At 41.3% G+C, this 24693-nt stretch overlaps 1 protein-coding gene across 3 annotated transcripts in view; it reads right to left on the minus strand.

The window, feature by feature from the left end:
* Positions 1-5440: 5440 nt before the first annotated feature.
* The window catches only part of PKHD1L1 (PKHD1 like 1), a 186343-nt gene continuing 167090 nt past the window's right edge, over positions 5441-24693 (minus strand). For 2 of the 3 annotated variants that reach the window (XM_070802786.1, XM_070802788.1), the window contains 6 exons: positions 23438-23782; positions 17641-17792; positions 17102-17248; positions 16584-16737; positions 13822-14063; positions 5441-5648 (listed from right to left, as the gene is read on the minus strand). In XM_070802786.1, the coding sequence (XP_070658887.1) occupies positions 13822-14063; positions 16584-16737; positions 17102-17248; positions 17641-17792; positions 23438-23782 (1040 nt within the window). In that variant the 3' untranslated portion in view covers positions 5441-5648. Of the gene's footprint in view, positions 5649-5684; positions 6196-13821; positions 14064-16583; positions 16738-17101; positions 17249-17640; positions 17793-23437; positions 23783-24693 lie in introns of those variants that run through there. The other variant, XM_070802787.1, reaches the window with a different exon arrangement.

The raw sequence follows: 24693 nt of genomic DNA on the forward strand, positions 1-24693 counted from the left end.
ATATAGGAAGATATTCTTATTACCTCCTTATTCTCTGTTCCTTACATTGACCAAGATGGGAACATCATATTGATTTACTTTATGAATTTTTCAGATCCTGAAGAAACCATGCTAATATACAAAGTATTTTTTAATGACTTGCTCAACAGCTAAGTGGCCATTTTTTACATTAAAAATTATTTTAAAAAATTTAAACACAAATTTGTAAGGCAGAATTATTCTGAGAAACTTTTTTTTTTTAAGTAGCTGGCTTATGAATGAAGGCTATGTGAAGCCATATTGCCCATGGATTTTTAACAATTAAGCATTTAAAAAAGTCTTAGTTAAAACTGCAATTTTTCTGGTACAAATTTAACTTATATGCAGAGTACATCATGAGAAACGCTGGGCTGGAAGAAGCACAAGCTGGAATCAAGATTGCCGGGAGAAATATCAATAACCTCAGATATGCAGATGACACCACCCTTATGGCAGAAAGTGAAGAGAACTAAAAAGCCTCCTGATGAAAGTGAAAGAGGAGAGTGAAAAAGTTGGCTTAAAGCTCAACATTCAGAAAACAAAGATCGTGGCATCCTGTCCCATCCCTTCATGGGAAATAGATAGGGAAACAGTGGAAACAGTGTCTGATTTTATTTTGGGGGGCTCCAAAATCACTGCAGATGGTGATTGCAGCCATGAAATTAAAAGATGCTTACTCCTTGGAAGGAAAGTTATGACCAACCTAGATAGCATATTCAAAAGCAGAGACATTACTTTGCCAACAAAGGTCCATCTGGAGAAGGCAATGGCACCCCACTCCAGTACTCTTGCCTGGAAAATCCCATGGGTGGAGGAGCCTGGTAGACTGCAGTCCATGGGGTCGCTACGAGTCAGACACGACTGAGCGACTTCACTTTCACTTTTCACTTTCACGCATTGGAGAAGGAAATGGCAACCCACTCCAGTGTTCTTGCCTGGAGAATCCCAGGGACGGGGGAGCCTGGTGGGCTGCCGTCTATGGGGTCACACAGAGTCAGACACGACTGAAGTGATTTAGCAGCAGCAGCAGCAGCAATCAAGGCTATGGTTTTTCCTGTGGTCATGTATGGAAGTGAGAGTTGGACTGTGAAGAAAGCTGAGTGCTGAAGAATTGATGCTTTTGAACTGTGGTGTTGGAGAAGACTCTTGAGAGTCCCTTGGACTGCAAGGAGATCCAACCAGATCATTCTGAAGATCAGCCCTGGGTGTTCTTTGGAAGGAATGATGCTGAGGCTGAAACTCCAGTACTTTGGCCACCTCATGTGAAAAGTTGACTCATTGGAAAAGACTCTGATGCTGGGAGGGATTGAGGGCAGGAGAAAAAGGGGACAACAGAGGATGAGATGGCTGGATGGCATCACCAACTCGATGGACGTGAGTTTGAGTGAAATCTGGGAGTTGGTGATGGACAGGGAGGCCTGGTGTGCTGCAATTCATGGGGTCGCAAAGAGTCAGACATGACTGAGTGACTGAACTGACTGACTATAATAACTGTTGGAGTAGGAAATGGCAACCTACTCCAGTATTCTTGCCAGGAAAATTGCATGGACAGAAGAGCCTGGTGGGCTACAGTTCATGGGGTTGCAAAGAGTTGGACACGACTGAGCAACTGAGCAAGTAATCGCTATAATAATTTTAGGAAAAATTTTAAAAGCAGACAGCCAGAATCCTAGAGCAATTGAATTAGAAACTTTTTAACAAAGTCTGTGGCTAAGAAGCAAATTTTTAGAAATTCCCTTTACTCTCAAATGATTTGTCTAGAGAAATCCAGTCCTCTTAAAACTGAGTTCCCCTGAGATTACGGGTAGTACTTCTATCCCAAACTTTTCCCCCTTTCTTGTCCTACCTCTGTTCCCCTCAGGATTGAGGAGTATCAAAGAAAGAGGCGGGGCTGAAACCAAGCAGAACCCTGTGGAGTCTTTCCAGGTATAAAAGTCCTTTCATATCCCCCATTACCCTAATGATAGGAGCAGTAGAGTCACAAGACTCCTCGTCCCTCCTGAAGGAATATATAAAGCAATCTGATGCATATCTATGAGTTTCTCAGTAAAAACTAAGTCACCCTCACCCAGTGGAGGAGGATGACTGCATGCTATCCACAAGCATGCAGACCCCAGCCTGGAGCCAGATGGTTGATGACAGAGATTCCTGAAAATCACCCTGTTACTTCACCACCGGCCAGTGAGTCAGAATGTCCATGAGCTGATTAGGCATCCTGAGACCCTGTTATCTTCATCCTAATTATCTTCCCTAACCCTTGTTTAAAAGCCACTGGGGAGTTCTGAGCTGCCCTTTCTCTTTGCTTGCCACCCTGCAAAGAAACCCTTACTTTGTTGCAAACACCCTCTGTCCGAGTTTGGCTTTCTGTGCCACAGGCCCATGAGCCCTTGCTCTGTTACATTAGAAAAGTTCTTTATTGAAAATCTATGGAAATTAAAAAAAAAAATCCAGTGGACTGAATACAGCTTGAAGTAAGGAAAGCCTACAGAGAGTAATCAATTTTGTGGCTTTCACAGTGTTTAGATGTGAAGATTTCTGCACCTCTTCCAGAAGCCAAATGTAGGAATTTGTTTATTAGATGTCACAATTGTAGTTCTTGGAATTTAGTTTTCCAAGCAAAGGAAGTGTTGTGAAATGGAGAATAAATTGGATTTTCACTAGGAAATCTGGTTTTTAAGTCTTTCTTGTCAGTCTCTCTCTCTCCTCATTTTAATGGTAGAGTTTTCTTGCCTCTTTGGGGTGGAACTGAGGGAATTATTAGGGTCCTCAATTAACAAGTGGTGTGGTCTCATCAATTCTCTCGGGACATGAAAGCTGTTCCTCACGGAGTAGACTGGTGCTCCAGTAACATCAGATGGCTTCTTTTTTTTTTTTTTTTTTAACTGGGGCATAATTGCTTTACAATGTCATGTTAGTTTCTGCTATGCAACGAAGTGAAACAGCCATGTGTATACATATTTGTTGTTGTTTAGTCTCTCAGTCATCATGTCCAACTCTTTGTGACCCATATACTGTAGCCTTCCAGGCTCCTCTGTCCACAGGATTTTCCAGGCAGGAATACTGGAGTGGGTTGCCATTTCTTCCTCCAGAGGATCTTCCGGACCCAGGGACTGAACCCCCAAGTCTCTGCATATCCTTCATAGCAGTGGATTCTTTACTGCTGAGCCACCAGTATCCCCTCCCTTTTAGACTTCACTCCCACCCCCTATCCCACTTCTCTAGGTCATCAACAGACCACAGATCTGAGCTCCCAGTGCTGTGCTAGCTATCTGTTTTACACATGGCAGTGCCCATACGACAGATGGCGTCTTGATTTCCCCAAGCTCCGTGCTGCATTCACACAATGCAGAATGCACACAGATGCAGAACAGTGAGTCTGCATCTCCTAGTGTCAGACATCTCATAAGATGGCAAACAAAATGTTGAGTAAGGAAGAGCCTCACTACCTCCAAGGAACTTGCTATCTAGTGGTGTTTCAGCCTTCGTTCTTACCCCCACACTTTCTGTCAGAACGCTCTTACTTGGCTAATCTCATGTTTATCTCACCACTTATTTCAGGCATCATGGTCTTCTGGAATCTGTCCCTCATCCATCTCCATCCTCACAAGATGCCCTTCCTCCAGCCAAGTGCCCTTCCACTGTACCCCTCCAGCACCTACGTCTTTCTCTCGTGTACCATGTTACACTTCTGTGTATTGTATATCACCTTTTCTGCTACTATTTCCCCAACTACCTTGCAGACTCCTGGAAGGTGAAGACACAATCTTATTTTTTGTAGTCTTCTCACTAGAATGCCTGTTATTGAGTAAATGTATACAAAGTAAATATATACAAAGATACCTGGATTTATTACATGGTAACATTCAGAAAACTAAGATCATGACATCTGGTCCCATCACTTCATGGGAAATAGATGGGGAAACAGTGGAAACAGTGTCAGACTTTATTTTTCTGGGCTCCATAATCACTGCAGATGGTGATGGCGGCCATGAAATTAAAAGACACTTACTCCTTGGAAGGAAAGTTATGACCAACCTAGACAGCATATTCAAAAGCAGAGACATTACTTTGCCAACAAAGGTCCGTCTAGTCAAGGCTATGGTTTTTCCTGTGGTCATGTATGGACGTGAGAGTTGGACTGTGAGGAAAGCTGAGCACTGAAGAATTGATGTTTTTGAACTGTGGTGTTGGAGAAGACTCTTGAGAGTCCCGTGGAGTGCAAGGAGATCCAACCAGTCCATTCTAAAGGAGATCAGTCCTGGGTGTTCTTTGGAAGGACTGATGCTAAAGCTGAAACTCCAGTACTTTGGCCACCTCATGCGAAGAGTTGACTCATTGGAAAAGACCCTGATGCTGGGAGGGATTGGGGGCAGGAGGAGAAGGGAACAACAGAGGATGAGATGGCTGGATGGCATCACCGACTCGATGGAAGTGAGTTTGAGTGAAATCCGGGAGTTGGTGATGGACAGGGAGGCCTGGTGTGCTGCAATTTATGGGGTTGCAAAAAGTTGGACATGATCGAGTGACTGAACTGAACTGAACTGAATAACTTTTCATGATTTAGCAAGATTAAACTTTTCATGTTTAGCAAGATTAACAATGACCTGGGGCGAGTATTCTAGGGAGCGGTATCCTGTAGAAAGAGCTCTGAGACTTGCTGCATTCTCCCAGCTGTTCCATATGCTTCCTGTCACTTGCTGGAAGGTGACTTGTGAATGTCACTTCTCCTTGCTTGCGACATGGCCACAAAGCCTTGATTAGAGTTATTCTTCTAAATTGAGCATTTCCTTTAGACTTTTCTGAGTAGAAAGTGTAATTTTTATAGTATGAGAGCTTTTGGTTAACTTAGCCATGGTAATTTGTGGCTTTTTTGCACTCTCTAATTTTATCTCTTGAAAATAAGTATCTCTTTTGGTATAATCTTGGGTTGCAGGAGGTCACACTCTTCATAGTGACAGTTTTGAGTGGGAAGAAGGGGATAGCAGAGGAGTTTGGATTTGTTCAAACAAAGGACACCAGGAAAGCTCTTCTTAGAAGACTGACCAGGGGTGGCAGACTCAGAAATCTAGGATAATCTAGAATTCCTGGCATTTCTGTGGATTTGAAAAATATCAACTTTGACTGAAAAAAAAAAAAAAAAGGTTTAAAACAATCTCATTTCTCCAAAATCCTTAGAAATTAAAATGGCTTAGATCATCAGAAATTATAGCCTTATGAGGATAGAGAAAAACAGATCCCCGGTACAATATAAAAATTCAGAATGCTTTCAATTTGATCTAGAGAAATTGAGTCAAAACTAGACAGCTCTTTCAACTCTTTAAAGGATTTTATGATCTGTTGGGACAGCAACTTGGAGGTGGTATATCTACTTACAAATCAAATATTTCTAAAAGTTTTTAAAATGAAATAACATACGAACACAAAGAAGCAAAAGAAATTTATATTTTGAGGAAGTCTGATTTTTGTGATTAAAGCTAAGTAATACATTTTATATATTGTAAAAATATTTTTAGCATATTTTCTTGAAAACATTAGACTTTTTATTGATGTGCAACACAACAGTTCCTAAATATGCAGTTTCTATATTTGTGTTTTCAACCTGTTCTTCAGAATAGCACTTCAGTTGCTTCCTGAAAAGTTAAAAACAATACAAACATTTTTTAAGAACATATAGTGTAATTTTAAAATATGTTTAATTAATTTTAACTTTCTTACTATTTCATGGAATGGTTAATAAGACAAAAATCACTATTTCAGAGTTTACCAATTTAAGTTGCTCTTGTGCGGAACTGTGGAGAGAGAACAGTGGTCCTTATATATTGTAGTTTTCACATTCAAGTTTTCTTATTTTATTTAGTATAATTTTGCTGGGGTCCAGCCCCGGTTAGATCCAGGGATTCCCTTGGGAGGACGGCATTGGCGACTGAGAGAAATAGAGAAGGAGATAAGGAAAGAATTTTGCAGTTAAGAAAACAGAGGAGAGAAAAGAGGCTGATATTCCTTGGTTTATGCAGAAAGCCAATAAAGCCCCAGCATGGGACTTGCTCTGTTCATGTGGGCTGCAGGCGCCCTCTCAAATAGCTGAAGATGCCCCACCTTAGGCACCTTCTCGAGTGGGTCTTAGAAGCCCAGGCAGGAAAGTGAACACAGAAGGCCCCTGTGCTCCAGGGAATCAGCCTGAAAAGGAAAATGAAAGAGAAAGAATGACATGGGGAGACCAAGCTTGATGAGCATGGCCCACACTTTATTTTCCAAAGTAGTTTTTATACCTTAAGTTGTGCATAGAGGATAATGGGGGGGTGGGGGTGGGGCGGGGGTAGAGTCATGCAAGGTCAGCAGTCCTTCATCCTTATCGAAGCCAGGCTTTCTTTCTGCAAACTTATCATACGCAAAAGCTTTAGGTGATTTACATCATCTTCTGGCCAGGAGGCCTGTTAACATTTTATGACCCTTTCTTCAGAAAACTTATTTTTCTCTAAAGGTGATTATTCTAAAGTCAGGCGCCACCCTCTGAAAGCATTAGATAAAGTTGCATTCCTATAGGGCAAAAGTGTGGTGGGCTATAACAAGAAAAGAATTAATTCAAGGGTCCAAGGTTACTAACATTAAAGCTACTACTTACATTTCTATATACCAACTGTATTAATCAATATACTCCCAGGGACACAATAGGTAAGGGATATGGAAACTTGGCAGCAAGCATTAGCTCAACAAAGAAATCCTCTACTTTGTTCTATTCTAACAATTTTAACTCTCTGAGAAGCTCTGCATTGTTAGAATATCTTAAGCTTCCTGTGCCTCTTGTGGTTGGGAGGCTGTGAACAATCACATGTGTAGCTGCAGGAGTCCGAACAAACCTGTCAGGCAAGCTAGAAAGTCATCAGAAGGGTTTGAATTGAAACACACCTATTATGTCCAGGAGACTTATTAACTAGGGTTTTAAGTTGATTTTCTTACAGAGAAAGGTGGTTGGGGATAGCCCCCCGTTAATGTCAGAAGAGTTGGTGAAAGTCGTGAAATAGTAAAACAGACAGATTTTGGTTTTGGGGTAGATGCTCAGGCAGGTCCAGGGGGGCCCCTTGAGTTCTGATTCACCTTTGCATGTCAGATCTCTCCGCATGACCTTTGTCATGGGTGGGAACTCCCGTGCTGGCTCCCAGCATAATTTCAGGACTCTCTTAAAACTAAAATATTGTTAATCCAGAATGCAAAGTTATTAAAAAAGAAAAACAGAATTTCATCAACTGTTGCTATGAGCTGAATATGTGAGTGTGTGCTGTGTCTGACTCTTTGCAATCCCATGGACTGTGGCCCGCCAGGCTCCACCGTCCATGGAATTTTCCAGGCAAGAATACTGGAGTGCGTGGCCATTTGCTCCTCTAGGGGATTTCCCCACCCAGGAATTGAACCCACCCAGGAATCTCTTAAGTCTCCTGCACTGGCAGGCAGATTCTTTACCAATAGTGCCACCTGGGAAACCCCATCTGAATGGGAAAGAAAGTGAAAGTCGCTCAGTCATGTGTCTGACTCTTTGCTATCCCATGAACTATACAGTCCATGGAATTCTCCAGGCCAGAATACTGGAGTGGGTAACCTTTCCCTTCTCCAGGGGATCTTCCCAACTCAGGGATGGAACCCAGGTCTCCTGCACTGCAGGTGGAATCTTTACCAGCTGAGCCACCAGGGAAGCCCCACCTCAAATTTATGTTTTAAAATCTAATGTCCAATGTGATGGTATTAGGGATAGGGCTTTTGATAGGTGCTTAGGTCTTGAGGGCAGAGCCTCCATGAATGCGAAGAGACTCCACAGAATTCCCCAGCCCCTTCGACCACATAAAGATACAGTGGAAGTCTGTGACCCAGAAGAGGGCCCTAATTTGATCATGCTGGCACCCTGATCTCAGACTTCTGGCCTCCAGAATTGTGAGAAATAAATTTCTGTTGTTCTTAAGCCATTCAATCTTTGGTATTTTGTTATAGCAGCCTGAAAGGACGAAGACAGTGTTTAAGTCTTCTCATGTCTTGATTGAAGAATTATGGATTATTTAGTAGCAAAGGGGAGGCTGCTAACTTTTTATCTGCGAAAAAAGTCCTAAAAAACACCATGAACAATATCATTTACCAATGACTTGAAAGTAGGATTTTATGAATTTTGTAAAATTCCAAAGTTGTAGATACAAGTAGGGAGGAAGTCAATGAAGATAATTAGGAAAAAAAATCCGTTTAATGAAGAAACACAAAATGTACAGATATAATAATACTGTACAAATATAATAATAATAAGCAGTATTTATACTTTATATTTTAATGCTTCTTGGAAGAAAGAAATGAACTTAAACAGTACCTATCACAAGATTCTAAAACAGACAGCAAGTTTACTCTTACTAGAATTCTAGGGACAAGAAAACTGGCATTAAAATACAATAACTTGTGTGCTGCTGTTTACCTTTGATCCTTCAGCTCCAAACCCATCCTCTCTATTATCTATAAGAGGCAGGGCTGGGACTTTTCAAATTGTGCTTCTCCCTTGACAACTGGTTTCTAATTAGTTTCTACCAGGAGGAGGGAAGAACGGATTATTTCTTCTTGAAGCCCCAGGCTCCAGTTGTTCTGCCACTCTCCCAGAAAGCCAGCCTTATTGTTTCCCTTCATCCTGACTTTTTTTTTTTTTTTAATTTTAAATTTAGTCTTGGCTTTTAGTACTGAAATACTTTATTCTCCTTCTAAATTATTCAGTTCAATTCAGTTCAGTCATTCAGTCATGTCTGACTCTTTGCAACTCCATGGACTGCAGCATGCCAGGCCCCCCTGTCCATCACCAACTCCCGGAGTTTACTCAAACTCATGTCCATTGAGTTGGTGATGCCATCCAATCATCTCAATCTCTGTCGTCCCCTTCTCCCAACTTCAATCTTTCCCAGCATCAGGGTCTTTTCAGTTGAGTCAGTTCTTTGCATCAGGTGGCCAAAGTATTGGACTATCAGCTTCAGCATCAGTCCTTCCAGTGAATATACAGGACTGATTTCCTTTAGCATGGACTGGTTGGATCTCCTTGTAGTCCAAGGGACTCTTCAAGAGTCTTCTCCAACACCACAGTTAAAAAGCATCAATTCTTTGGCACTCAGCTTTCTTTATAGTCCAACTCTCACCTCCATACATGATTACTGGAAAAACCATAGCTTTCACTAGACGTACCTTTGTTGGCAAAGTAATGCCTCTGCTTTTTAATATGCTGTCTCGGTTCGTCATAACTTCCAAGGAGCAAGCGTCTTTTAATTTCATGGCTGCAATCACCATTTGGAGACCAAAAAAATAAAGTCTGTCACTGTTTCCACTGTTTCCCCATCTATTTCCCATGAAGTGATGGGACCAGATGCCATGATCTTCGTTTTCTGAATGTTCAGCTTTAAGCCAACATTTTCCTCTCCTCTTTCACTTTCATCAAGAGGCTCTTTAGTTTTTCTTCGCTTTCTGCCATAAGGGTGGTGTCATCTGCATATCTGAGGTTATTGATATTTCTCCCGGCAATCTTGGTTCCAGCCTGTGGTTCATCCAGCCCAGCGTTTCTCATGATGTACTCTGCATAGTAGTTAAATAAGCAGGGTGACAAAATACAGCCTAGACGTACTCCTTTTCCTATTTGGAACCAGTCTGTTGTTCCATGTCCAGTTCTAACTGTTGCTTCTTGACCTGCATACAGATTTCTCAGAAGGCAAGTCAAGTGGTCTAGTATTCCCATCTCTTAAAGAATTTTCCACAGTTTGTTGTGATCCACACAATTAAAGGCTCTGGCATAGTCAATAAAGCAGAAATAGATGTTTTTCTGGAACTCTCTTGCTTTTTCGATGATCCAACAGATGTTGGTAATTTGATCTCTGGTTCTTCTGTCTTCTAAATCCAGCTTGAACATCTGAAAGTTCAAGGCTCATGTACTGTTGAAGCCTGGCTTGGAGAATTTTGAGCATTACTTTGCTAGCAGGTGAGATAAATGCAATGTGCCATAGTTTGAGCATTCTTTGGCATTGCCCTTCTTTGGGATTGGAATGAAAACTGACCTTTTCCAGTCCTGTGGTCACTGCTGAGTTTTCCAAATTTGCTGGCATATTGGGTGCAGCACTTTCACAGCATCATCTTTTAGGATTTGAAATAGTTCAACTGGAATTCCATCACTACCACTAGCTTTGTTCGTAGTGATGCTTTGTAAGGCCCACTTGACTTCGCATTCCAGGATGTCTGGCTCTAGGTGAGTGATCACACCATCGTGATTATCTGGGTCATGAAGATTTTTTTTTTTTGTATAGTTAGTCTGTGTATTCTTGCCACCTCTTCTTAATATCTTCTGCTTCTGTTAGGTCCATACCATTTCTGTCCTTTATTGAGCCCATCTTTGCATGAAATATTCCCTTGGTATCTCTAATTTTCTTTAAGAGATCTCTAGTCTTTCCCATTTTGTTGTTTTCCTCTATTTCTTTGATTGTTCACTGAGGAAGGCTTTCTAATCTCTCCCTGCTGTTCTTTGGAACTCTGCATTCAAATGGGTATATCTTTTCTTTTCTCCTTTGCCTTCGTGTTTCTTCTTTTCACAGCTATTTGTAAGGCCTCCTCGGACAACCATTTTGCCTTTTCACATTTCTTTTTCTTGGGTGTGGTATTGATCCCTGCTCTTGTACAATATCACAAACCTCTGTCCATAGTTCTTCAGGCACTCTGTCTATCAGATCTAATCCCTTGAATCTATTTCTCACCTCCACTGTATAATCATAAGGAATTTGATTTAGGTCATACCTGAATGGTCTAATGGTTTTCCCCACTTTCTTCAATTTAAGCCTGAATTTGCCAATAAGGAGATCATGATCCGAGCCACAGTCAGCTTGAGATTTTGTTTTTGCTGATTGTATAGAGCTTCTCCATCTTTGGCTGCAAAGAATATAATCAATCTGACTTAGGTATTGACCATCTGGTGATGTCCATGTGTAGAGTCTTCTCTTGTGTTGTTGGAAGAGGGTGTTTGCTATGACCAGTGCGTTCTCTTGGCAAAACTCTGTTAGTTTTTGACCTGCTTCATTCTGTACTCCAAGGCCAAATTTGCCTGTTACTTCAGGTATTTCTTGACTTCCTATTTTTGCATTCCAATCCCCTATAATGGAAAGGACATCTTTTGGGGGCATTAGTCCTAGAAGGTCTTGTAGGTCTTCATAGAACTGTTCAGCTTCTTCAGCATTACTGGTCGGGGCATAGGCTCCAATTACTATGATATTGAATGGTTTGCCTTGGAAACAAACAGAGATCATTCTGTTGTTTTTGATACTGCATCCAAGTACTGCATTTCGGTCTCTTTTGTTGACTATGATGGCTACTCCATTTCTTCTAAGGAATTCTTGCCCACGGTAGTAAATATAATGGTAATCTGAGTTAAATTCACCCATTCCAGTCCATTTGAGTTCACTGATTCCTAAAATGTTGATGTTCACTCTTGCCATCTCTTGTTTGACCATGTCCAATTTGCCTTGATTCATGGACCTAACATTCCAGGTTCCTGTGCAATATTGCTCTTACAGCATCAGACTTCTATCACCAGTCACATCAACAACTGGGTGTTGTGTTTGCTCTGGCTCTGTCTCTTCATTCTTTCTGGAGTCATTTCTCCACTGATCTCCAGTAGCATATTGGGCACCTACTGACCTGGGGAGTTCCTCTTTCAGTGTCCTCTCTTTTTGTTTTTTCATACTGTTCATGGGGTTCTCAAGGCAAGAATACTGAAGTGGTTTGCCATTCCCTTCTCCAGTGAACCATGTTTTGTCAGAACTCTCCACCATGACCCATCCATCTTGGATGGCCCTACATGGCACGGCTCGAGTTTCCTTGAGTTAGACAAGGCTGTGGTTCATGTGATCAGATTGGTTAGTTTTCTGTGATTGAGGTTTTCAGTCTGTCTGCCCTCTGATGGAGAAGGATAAGAGGCTTATGGAAGCTTCCTGATGGGAGAGACTGACTGAGGAAACTAAGTCTTGTTCTGATGGGCGGGGCCAGGCTCAGTAAATTTTTAATCCAATTTTCTGTTGATGGGTGGGGCTGTGTTCCCTTCCTTTTATTTGACTTGGGGCCAAACTATGAGGGAGGTAATGAAGATAATGGCGACCTCCTTCAAAAGGTCCCATGCATGCACTGCTACACTCAGTGCCCCCAGCCCTGCAGCAGGCCACTGCCAACCCATGCCTCTGTTGGAGACTCCTGCACATTCCCCGGGGCAAGTCTGGGTCAGTCTCTTGTGGGGTCACTGCTCCTTTCTCTTGGGACCTGGTAGGCACAAGGTTCTGTTTGCATCCTCTAAGAGTCTGTTTCCCCAGTTCTGTGTAAGTTCTGGCAGCTCTATGGTGGGGTTAACGAGACCTCTTCCAAGAGGGCTTATGCCATACCCATGTCTGCTGCATCCAGAGCCCCTGCCCCAGGTGCAGTTCACTGCAGACCTGTACCTCCACAGGAGACGCACAAACACCATTTTGTCTCAGTCTCTGTGAGGTCTCTGGGTCCTGGTGTGCACAAGGTTTGTTTGAACCCTCTGAGCCTCTCTGACCAGTAGGGGGTTTGATTCAAAACACGATTTCGTTCCTCCTACCAACTTGCTGGGGATTCTCTGCCCTTGGACGTGGGGTATCTCCTCACAAATTTATGGCAATGTGTGGCCACAGAGAATGGTTTAGGAATGGGCATGTGACCCAAGCTGAGTCAATGACAATAATTTTGGGACTTTTTCTGGAAGTGTTGGGCAAGAGGTTTGTTCTTTCTGCATTAGCTGCATTAGAATGTAAACATGAAGATGCTGGTGGTATTTGTACATGAGGGTTGGGGTGGATGATGCAGAAAGAGAGTCTGGGAGTGAATCTATCACTGAGGAGAATGGAGCAGAGAGACAGAGACTCAGGCTCTGGATGATGTCATTTGAGTCTTTGGTTCTTGCTCTGCCAGAAATCAGATTACTTCTGAGTGTCTCAGTTAAGCGAGTTCACTTTATTGTCCAAACCAACTGGAGCTGAGCTTTTGCACCTTGAAAGAATACTGACGTAACCTGAACTTCTCACTCCCCACATTCTTATACCCCATCATATAATGGAATAACATTTCCACAGGGTGGTATTTTGTCTTTACATTTGAAGCTATCACTTCCTTGGACAGCAAGGAGATCAAACCAGTCAATCCTAAAGGAAATCAACCCTGAATATCCACTGGAGGGACTGATGCTGAAGCTAAAGCTCCAATACTTTGGCCACCTGATGCGAAGAGTTGACTCATCGGAAAAGACCCTGATGCTTGGAAAGATTGAGGGCAGGAGGAGAAGGGGGCAACAGAGTGTGAGATGGTTGGATGGCATCATGGACACAACAGACACGAGTTTCTGCAGTCCATGGGGTGGCAAAGAGTTGGACATGACTGAGCAGCTGAACCACAATAACAAGTATTACTAATTAAGGAGAACAAAGAAGGAAAGAAAAGTGTATGTCTCAGTTTTGAGTACCAAATTCAATTCACTAGCTGTATCAACAGAGGATGAGGTGGTTAGATGGGATCATGGACACAACAGACACGAGTTTCAGCAAACTCCAGGAGATGGTGAAGGACAGGGAAGCCTGGGGTGCAACCGTCCATGGGGTCACCAAGAGTCAGACACAACTGAGCAGCTGAACAACAACGTCCTTAATGGCCGAGACTCTTTGTGACCATAGTGGTGCCATGCTGCGGTCTTTCTTCAGTAAACATTTTCTGATACTTTAGTACGTGGAGACAAACAGCATGTACCGTGCTTACCTAGAGTACGTTCAATGTCAAAACTGCAGTCATAAATATTTCCAAGAGCAACACTCTTCCCACCAGACAGCTTATCACTGTAGTCACTATCTGGGCAGCTGTACCCACAGTGGACGCTTTGCTGTTGCTGCTGCCACTGCTGCTACTGCCCGGGCTGGAGACAGACTGCGAAGCCAGGCCGAGAGGCTGGGACTCCACCCGAACGAACTCATCCAGGATAAATTCGATCTTAAAATTTTTTCCTGGGGGGGAAAAAATAAGCAGTGTTTGACTTCCTTTGATTATCTGTTTGTTGTCATACACTTCCAACTGGGTTTTCATCAACTTACAAATACTGTATAACCCCTAATGAAGTACTTTTGGAAACTGAGTCAAATGAACTGAAGTATAAACAATGGTAGAGAGGGTCTCAGAGTCAGAAGTGTTCTATTTGCCATAGTTAACTTCCCTGGTGGCTCAGATGGTCAGGAATCCACCTGCAGTGCAGGAAACCCAGGTTCAATCTCTGGGTCAGGAAAATCCCCTGGAGAAAGGATTGGCTACCCACTCTAGTATTCCTACCTGGAGAATTCCATGGACAGAGGAGTCTGGTGGGCTACAGTCCATGGAGTCACAAAGAGTCAGACAGAACTGAGCGATTAACACTTTCACTTCTATCTGCTCATCAGCTATGGACAGGAGGACTCTGGATAGATTTTCCTTCTGGTCCGTCAATACCTACTTCTTAGGGGTTCTCTCCTAGTGCCCAGGACTGGCTGTTAGAAACAAAGGACAGTATGGAAGAGAGCTGAGGGTGCTGAGCCTTGTCTGATCATTGTACACTTGACCAAGGAGCAATGGAAAGACACTTTATCACTTTTCTTGCATATGCTTTGTTGTTTGTACAGTTTTACAGTGGTTAATCTACAAACTGGCTAACCGATCTAAAAATCATGAAGAGATGACTATATTTGACCTTCCTTACTGTACACAAGCAGGGAACTGAAAGCCTACACTTACGGGAAAAAAGAAAGCAAGAAATAGGGAAGAAAGGAGGAAGGGAGGGAGGGAGGAAGAGAATTAGAAACAACAGATAGACATTCCAAGGGAAGCTTTGAACTCTAAAGGAAAATTTACTGGATAAAAGGAGAGCACTATTTTGTTATCATGAAAAGCGTCAAAATCTACATTATTGCTTCAGCACTCTAGTGATCCCAGTTACTTTGGAACACTGCCTTTGAAAGTCATAGTATGAAGACCTTGATCCTCAGGTTGGGTCTCTGCCACTGGGCACCTTCCCAGGGAGGTGGGCAACCTTCTTTCAGAGGGGGTTCTTGTCAAGTGCCTCATAGCTCATCATTTAGGCTGACTGTTAGGGCTTATAGGACACTGCAGGCTCTTGCCCCAGGGCACAATGTTGAACTCATTGCCACTGGATTTCCATAAAACTCTAGGTTGAGATATTGCTGCCCAGTAGGAAGATCAAGTTTCTCTCTTTTGGAATGATATTAGCTTTTGATATTTAGGCCTTATGAAAAAAAAAAAAAAATCCAGATTATTGTTAGAATTTCTTTAACTTATCTTACTCTTTATTTTGGTTTTTTTAAAGAGAATTTATTTTTGGCTGTGTTGGGTTTTCATTGCTGTGCTGAGCAGGGGCAACTCTCTAATTGCAGTGCAAGGGTTTCTCATTGTGGTGGCTTCTCTTGTTGCAGAGCATGGGCTCTAAAGCTTAGGCTCAACAGTTGTGGTACACAGGCTTAGTTGTTTTGTGGCATGTGAAATCTTCCTGGATCAGGGATCAAACCCATCTCCTGCACGGGCACATGGATTCTTTACCACTGAGCCACCAGGAAAGCCCTATTGTGGCTTTTATTCTGACTTTTAGTATGTGTGTGTTTGAAATAATATTGGTGAGGAGAGTGAGGGCTGAGATAAAACTTTTTCAGGAGTTAGGGCTTATAAAGGTCCTAAATGAGCCCTGGGTTGAGGTAAACGGAGTAATGCTGGTCTGTCTCCAGCACAGCGAGTCTATTTCCTTCCTTTTGACATTGATTCATCTATCATCACTAAAGACCTACTTTTTGGATGTATCATTTTTGCCACGGTAGAAAGGCTTTTACCAGTTGAAGCTATGCCATCAGTCCACATGGAAATAATATAAGAAACCTCACTGTGGGAGTTGTGACTATATTTACGCTAACCATGTTGAAGAGATCATGAATATACTTCATGAGAACTCACAGGAGACATCTGTTCTGGTCTCAGAGCAAATTGTAATTCATCAGAGTGACTGTTTTATCTTTAGAGAGCTATGAATCATGAAAACACTCGTGTTTCCTCCTTTGCATTGGCTTATAGAAAGACTAGAACCCACTTTCCAGCCCAACTCTGAACTCCAGCATGGGCCATTAAAATTACCTGATACTATCTTACCCTTTCTTTTCTTGAACTGAAAACTCTATATATTAAATTTTCTTACTATACATGTAATATGTAATTTTTACATAGATGATTTAGAAAAATTATACATGGATAAGGAAGAAAATATGAATCATGATATAATTTTGATTTACATCCTCAAATTACCTGTTTTAATTCCCTTAATTGCTTATTTTATTTTTCACCTTATTTTGCATATTAGATATATTTTTGTAAGCTAGACATTCTGATTTCTATAATTTATTGACCAGAGTAGTATAGACCACTTTGTTCATTAAAAGGAAATTATAATTATCCTTATTTATGGGTATACATGTGAGGATCAAAAATAGTACACTCACCTGTTCTAAGAAGAGTAAGATCTGTGTAGTTGGCCCAACAGCTGCTAAACGGAATTGTTGTATTCCCACTAAGTCCACTGATTTGGTTATTATTGGAGTCCTTTAGTACGGCCTTCAAAGCCAGTGCAGTAATCCCAACTGATACACAATTACCCTAAAGAAAAAAAGAGTAGAGAATTACAACAATTGGCCTGTTACCATGCTTTTTTTTTTTCCTAAAAAAAAAAAAAAAAAAAGATATATAGAACTTTATCTTTTTCAATGTCTCATTTCAAATTTTAAATCTACAGAAGCTCCTTTTCCTACACAAAGAGTTCAAATAACAAGCTGTGGAGCAAGTTCACAGAGAAGGCACATTTTTAAAACATAAAAGACGACATTCATAGATAACAGTCCAACGTTGAAGAGGCAGTGCCATTCCCAGGTTGTCAGTGTACCAGGATTAGTGAAGCTGGATCACCCTCCAGAACTGATAACTTCATTCTTCCACTTAAATAAATCTCTGAGTTATAACTTACATCAGCATCTTCTGCCTTTACTGAAGGCTGTTGAGAAAATGGCTGTCCCAGCTGTGTGGCCACTGGCTGAGTGACCACTGAGAGCGAAGTCACAAGGGCTACATGATGAACAGGAAATGAAAGCCTTCCAACCGGCTGGGCAGCCACCTGTGAATGGTCACGAGCGACAGAGTGGTGATCATGTGATCAACTACATTCAGTAGCAAACTCGTCTTGGCCAGGCTAAGTGTTTAACGTTCTTTGTTAAAGTATGTTCAAGGCGTGAAGTCAATATTATTACAATATTTCCTCTAGAGCATATTCATGAAGCACTGTTGTAAATAAGCAAAGCAAAGCATATTTTACACCAATAAATACTTTTTTAGAAGATACACTCCTTTTTCAACTACTTTATGATTTTGGCAATACTTAAAAAAAATAGGCAACAATTAGAAAGACATGCTTTCTAAATTACTGTACTGAAATAGAAGAACTGTTAAAATAAGAAAGAAGCAATGTTTTAAATAGCAAAATGCATCTTTCTAGTTGCATTTTCTTACCTTAGCCCAGCCAGAATCACTGGAGCTGGGGATAGGATCGGTAATAGACATGGAAGAGACATTAAATCCAAGGATACTATTGGTTTTTCCTAAAATTACAGCTTGTCCAAGAGAACCAGCAATTTCTTGGAGTTCAGGTAACTGCATCTGACCTATGAGGAAAGTGTTATGACACGTGGACTGTAAGAATATGGAATAGGGAGAACATGTGAGAATATTCCACTTCAGTTTTTGTTTGTGCCACTCGCTCCATCCACATCAGAGAATTCTATAGCTTTCTAACCATTCCTGAGCTAAACATGACAAAGTCATACTAAGGAGGTCAGGAAAATAAAAAACTCTGTAGAATATATATATATATATATTTAGCTAGAATTAAAGAACAAAAGACAAAACAAAGGTGATAATATAATTTCAAGAAAAATGAGTGAGAGTATGCAGGGAAAAATGTTTCTTAATTTAATACTTTCCTATGTCATTCTTTGTTTAGAAGTGAAGCACTCTCATGTACGTCTATCATTAAATATTACTTTTTAAAAAAATAGAGTGTTCATTGCAGAATGGAAGGAGATAATTAGCACCATTGAATTTATAGTATATATTAATGAGTGGCTAACATTATCATTAAATTACTAACAAAAATGTTCCTTGCTCTGGACACTGACGATTTTCAAGGTTAATTCTGACACTGTAGGTAGTTTCTATTCCCTTTTTCTAGCTTTGCAGTTCCTTGTAAACCTACTTCCCCTGCTAAGGCTCTTTACCTTGTGAAGTGGCACCTCTTATCAGAGAAGCCTGGAACTCTCTCTTGAGCCCTTCTTCTCCTTCACCTCTCCCCCACACCATATAATCAGTCCTCCATTTCGAAATCTCTCTAACTCCATTGCTCAAATCCTAGTCAACCCATCAGCAGCAGAGATACGAAAACAGCTTTCAAACTGGCTTCCTGACATCCATTCTCTCCCTCTTGCATTCTGTTCTACACACTGCAGTCAGAGCGATCATTTAAGAAACAACTACAGAGTGAAGCCCGTCAGAAAGAGACAAACAAACACTGTACATTACTGCATATATATGGAATCTAGAAAAAGGGTACTGATGAACCTTTTTGCAGGGCAGAAACAGAGACACAGACGTAGAGAATGGACCCTGTGGACATAGTGGGAGAAGGAGGGTGGGATGAACTGAGAGAGTATCACTGGCATATATACCCTACCATGTGTAAAACAGCTAGTGGGAAGTTGTCATACAGCACAGGGAGCTCAGCTCAGTGCTCTGAGATGACCTAGAGGGCTGGAACTGTGATAACTTAGATGAGTGGAATGGGACAGTGGGAGGGGGGCTCAAGAAGGAGGGGATATATGTACACATATACACATATGTATCCCCTCCTTAGGGCAGTATTAAAGAATGACCTAATCATCGGACAATTGCCTCATCTCCCAGGTCTAATCAGAACCTGCTTAATCATCTAATCAGGTCATGCTTAAAATTTTGCATGCTAGGCTTCAGCATTATGAGAACCAAGAACTTCCAGACATACAAGCTGGGTTTAGAAAAGGCAGAGGAACCAGAGATTTAAATTGCCAACATTTGTTAGTTCATAGAGAAAGAAAGGAAATTCCAGAAAAACATCTACCTCTCTTTTATCAACTACACTAAAGCCTTTGACTGTGTGGATCATAACATATCGTGGAAAACTCTTAAAGAGATGGGGATACCAACCATCTTACCTGTCTCCTGAGAAACCTGTATGCAGGTCAAGAAGCAACAGTTAGAACCCTGTATGGAACAGTTGATTGGTTCAGGATTGAGAAAGCAGTACAATAGGGCTGTCTGCTGTCACCGTGTTTATTTAACATATACACTGAGCACATCATGAGAAATGCTGAGCTGGATGAGTTACAAGCTGGAATCAGGATAGGTGGGAGAAATATCAACAACCTCTCTTGTGTGGATGATGCCACTCTAATGGCAGAAAGTGAAGAGGAACTGAAGAGCCTCTTGATGAGAGTGAAGGAGGAGAATGAAAAAGCTGGCTTAAAACTAAACATTAAAAAAACTAAGATTATGTCATCCAATACCATTACTTCATGCATATAGAAGGGGAAAAGGTGGAGCTAGTGACAGATTTCCTCTTCTTGGGCTCTAAAATCACTGCAGACGGTGTCTGCAGCCATGAAATCAGAAGACATTAGCTTCTTGGCAGGAAAGCTATGATAAACCTGGACAGTGTGTTGAAAAGCAGATACATTACTCTCCTGTCAGAGGTCCATATAGTCAAGGCTATGGTCTTCCCAGTGGTCATGTACTGTTGTGAGAGCTGGACTGTAAAGAAGGCAGAATGCCAGAGAATTGATGCCTTTGAACTGTGGTGCTGGAGAAGACTCCTGAGTGTCCCTTGGACAGCAAGGAGATCAAACCAGTCAATATTAAGGGAAATCAACTCTGAATACTTATTGGAAGGACTGATGCTGAAGCTGAAGCAGGTGTGAACAGTCGACTCATTGGAAAAGTCCCTGATGCTGGGAAAGCATCAGAGGAAGAGATGGCTGGATGGTATCACTGATGCAATGGACATGAAATTGGGCAAACTCTGGGAGATGGTGATGGACACAGAGGCCTGGCGTGCTGCACTCTATGGGGTCGCAAAGAGTTGGACACGACTGGACGACTGAACAACAATGGCTGATTGATGATGTTGTACAGCAGGAACTAACACAACACTGTACAATCAATTATATTCCAATAAAAAAGAAACAAAAAATAAAACAACAACAACCACAGCCAGTGTCTTGGTGTACTGTTCCTACGTCTCTAGCACCTTCCTTATCCAGAATCATGCCCTGAGGGCTTTAGTCACTGAGTTTCTTCCATGAAGCCTAGGCCCTCAAGCTTAGTGTGCTCAGGCGGTGCTCTCGGGCAGAAGGTCTCATGTGACACTGAAAATCACAGTCTTGGGTATTTTTAGTTCCTGTCCATTTTAAAGGCCTCTTTTGGTTGATTCAGTCTCTTTGGGATAAATGGCAGTCTTTCAGACTCTCCCCACCCACACACGCTCCTACACGATGGCTTTCTGGGTATGCCACGTGACCTCGTGCCAGCTGTACAAAGGTGCTTCACATCCATACACTGCTACTCCCATCTCTCCTCAGTGGTTTTTGGTGCAGGGTGGCACGTCTGACCTGCTGGCATGATTAACAGGTTCTCTCTGACCATCTGACATATGAAGGCATTGATTTCTGCTGACTGCCAGCTAGAAACCAAAGACTTTCACTTGAAGAGCTGTTTTTTCTGACACGACTCTTTGTCCAGAGGTCCCCTCAGTACTTAAGCAACCACTTTCTAGGACACCTGGAAACTTATAGATGTCCTAACATTTTGTGAAGGCTGTGAGGGGCCAGAAGTGTTATTCCATGCATATCTTTCTTGCCACTTTGCAAAATTTTGCTGTGATGTCACTCCTTGCCAGACTATAGGGCTTTCCTTGAGACCTCAAACCCTAATTCAGTTTAAGTCTTAGAAACAAGCCGTTAGCCTATCTGTCCTCCTGCCCCTATTTCCATGTTTTTAAACAGCAGTGTGCTTATATCTGGATATCTAAATATCCAAATTTATATCTAAATCTGGCTAGCAAGATAAAACTGCTTTAAGAGAATGGAGGGTAGGAGAGGTTGTATGTGAAGCAATTTAGATTACATACAGGAAATAAATCACAGGGTTTTTTGACATTAGAGTGGCTAGTGTAGTAAGTACTGGACCTCAATACACGTAAGGGCTTACCAGGGAAATTTTTAGTCAGTGAACAATCTATATATACAGACCTGTATCTCAATGTGATGCAACTCCTAGACTAAATTAGAGACTATGTTGATCCCAAATCCCTGACCCTGTAGATATAAGGAAACCCAAGGCTGATGAAGAAGAGTAACCTATGACTGGGCAGAGAGTGAAAGTCCCTCAGTCTTGTCTGACTCTTTACGACTCCATGGACTATACAGTCTACGTAATTCTTAAGACCAGAATACTGGAGTGGATAGCCATTCCCTATTCCTGGGGATCTTCTCAACCCAGGGATCGAACCCAGGTCTCCCACATTGCAGGCGGATTCTTTACCAGCTGAGCCACCAGGGAAGCCCAATGGAAGATCTGGCTGCAAACACAAGCCTGTGCTTCCTATTTCCTTCAACAGAGAGCTGATCAGCACTTCCTTCCATTCATGCAAGCCTTTCCACAGGCTGATCCCCACAAGGGAGGAAGCTTTTGCCTGCCTAACTGGTAGAATTCCAGAAGAGCAACATGGCTGGTGCATGGGGTTAAAGCTCAGAAGCAAACCGCCGGGGAAATGAGTGATGACCCTGGTGGCAGAAGATGAGAACACTCAGTACCTAAGTGGACACATAAGAGAGCCTGGGAGTTGAATGAAGAAGATGCTTAACAGGAATGGGGTAGATGAGGATTTTCTGAGTCTGAAATTCATACAACAAGGAGACTCTCTTTAAGAATAAGTCTTATTTGTACAACTTTTATAATAGTCAATTATTTGACCACATTATTAAGTGGACCATTCTTCCAGGGCCTTGAAAGTCAAAGCCCATCCCAGGACTTGTACAAGTAAAGGGACTTGAAGTTTAAGCTGGATGCTAATCTTCCCCCTACAAAGACCCATATCTCATCCTCTTGGAGATGCGTATGCCTAGACACTTGGCTTGACCACCAGAGACATCGGCATGGAATTACAGCTGAGAATGTGATTGCATGTCAAGAGGCCGGGAAAGTTCAGTTGCACCAGAGAGGTTCGGGCAGAGCAGAGAAGACCACCCACCCTGTCACAGAAACTATGAAGACAAGAGGGCAACGTGAGGGTCTGAGGTCAAGAAAGTCCCTTGTCATTCAGATACCAACTTGAAAAGATGGAGAGGAACAAAATCTGAAGGTCTGAACATTTACCCAAATGCTCAGCCAGAGTAAGCCTAAGGAAACCATAATTTAAGCCACCAAAGTTACCTCTGGCGGAATAGCTGAGCTTATTTTTATCTCTGATAACTAGAAAATAGAGTATAGTGAGTGAGTGTCAGAGAAAGGGGTGATGGCTAGCAAGGCTGATTAGGTCATTCACAGAAATGAAAGACAGGACATATTCTTGCACATTTGCACTTATTAGGGCAAATAGATGACTTTAGAAATCCATCCTACTACTCCACCTCTCAGAATCTCCAAGGGTTTATTTATCTCCCTTAGGAAGACCCCTACTTCCTTTTTCTGGGTTTACAAAGAGGAGAACCTCTTTCGGTTTCCCACGATCTAGTACCTGTCTACCTCTCAACCTCGTCTCCAGCAGCTTGTTCTTCCTGGAGCCTTCTGCTGCAGATCTTCTGGGTCCTTTCCAGTTCTTCAATTGGACCAAACTCTCACTACCTATTTCCTCAGCTCCAGTATTCTTACCACCCACTTTGACCAACTCTTTTCATTCATTGACCAACTCTTTTCATCCTGAATCTCTCAACTATAAGGTCACTTCCTTAGGTCATTTTTTGGATCTTACGTTAGGTCAAATCCTATTATGGAAGTAATTAATTGCTATAATTACAAAATAGAGGTTGAAGTTTCTTCATAATTCAAAATAATTTGAGATTACAGGAGTAGAGCAGAGAAAAGGGTTTCCAGGTCCTTAGAGGGTTCAGGATGTGGGGTTGGTGAGATTTCCTGAGCCTGGCTTATCAAGCCTCAATAGTGTTATTTGTGGATGCGGTTTTGGTAATGACATTACCCTTTCTCAAGTGTCTACTTTTCATACCTGCGGTGTCATTGGTTATGAGCTGAGGGGGAGGATCACCAATCTCCAGTTCAACTGTGAGCTCCATGGATCTCTTCCTCCGCAGGCTCTCCCCTCGTATTACTTTGCTGACACGGATTTTGTCACTTGGTATCTTTAGGAACAAAGCAAGATTTCTAACCAGATTATGAGAGCTATAAAAGTCATCCTCTGTTACAGCAGGTAATTGGAAAGAGACAAATATGACTGCAGTGGTGTGAACTTCAACAGGTATAGTTCCTTTAACCAAAAGGTAAAGCATCTGGTAGGTTCTATCAAAGTAGTTTTCACCAGGGAGAGTGGAATTCAGGTTAGGAAGTAATTGCTCTATAAAGGAGAAAAAGCCAAAACAGCACAGTTACATTTATTTATATTATCATAATTACCATGCAGTATTTAATATTTGTTTAAATGTATGAAATTCTGAAAAAGTTCAATATTATCATTCTTTTACAGGAAAATGTGCATATTAAAAGCAAAAACATTTATAGAACTGACGTGCAAAATTAGTCAATTTTTAAAATAATACTATTAATAATCATTATATATTAAATTTAGTATAAAAAACAACTAGCTATAGACATACTAATGAGAAATAAAATCTAATTATAAACTAGAAATCTATGTTGTACTTATAATACTCTCTATATTTTCAGAATTTTAAAGCCGTGACTAAAGGCATTTTGTAATTTAAAAGTGTAAATTTAACTTTAATAGCCATTTAGTTTATGCAGTGCTCTATACCAGCTCTTAAGGAAAATTGATGATTCAGTGCTTCTATTTTTACTAAGGACAAAAGTATATACTATAAATGAAGTTTATATGAAAACATCTCAGAAGGATCTCACATCAATAACACAAGTTTACATTTCAGACTGAAAACCCTTTAGTTAATGCAAAACAAATTCTTCTAGGGCACTGAATTTTTGTAAAAGTGATTGAGATTATATATACCTATATATGTAATGAATAAGTATATATGTGATTTTAGGGCATAGTATAAACAATGTCCAAGAAGTAATAAATCCACTAACACATACTGAACACAAAGTCTGACTGTATAATACTGGAATGTGATATGAAGCTTCTTACCACATTTCATAGTGGGGCATACTGAGGAAAAGAAATTAGAATCTTAGAAAAAAGAGATTATTTCTTACTAACATAATAGACATTCATAGCAATGGCATTAAGAAGGCATTTCATTATTACTATATATTTTTGAACATCTACTTGCA

Source organism: Bos indicus, chromosome 14 (genome assembly GCF_029378745.1).
Source record: "Bos indicus isolate NIAB-ARS_2022 breed Sahiwal x Tharparkar chromosome 14, NIAB-ARS_B.indTharparkar_mat_pri_1.0, whole genome shotgun sequence".
Lineage (NCBI taxonomy): Eukaryota > Metazoa > Chordata > Mammalia > Artiodactyla > Bovidae > Bos > Bos indicus.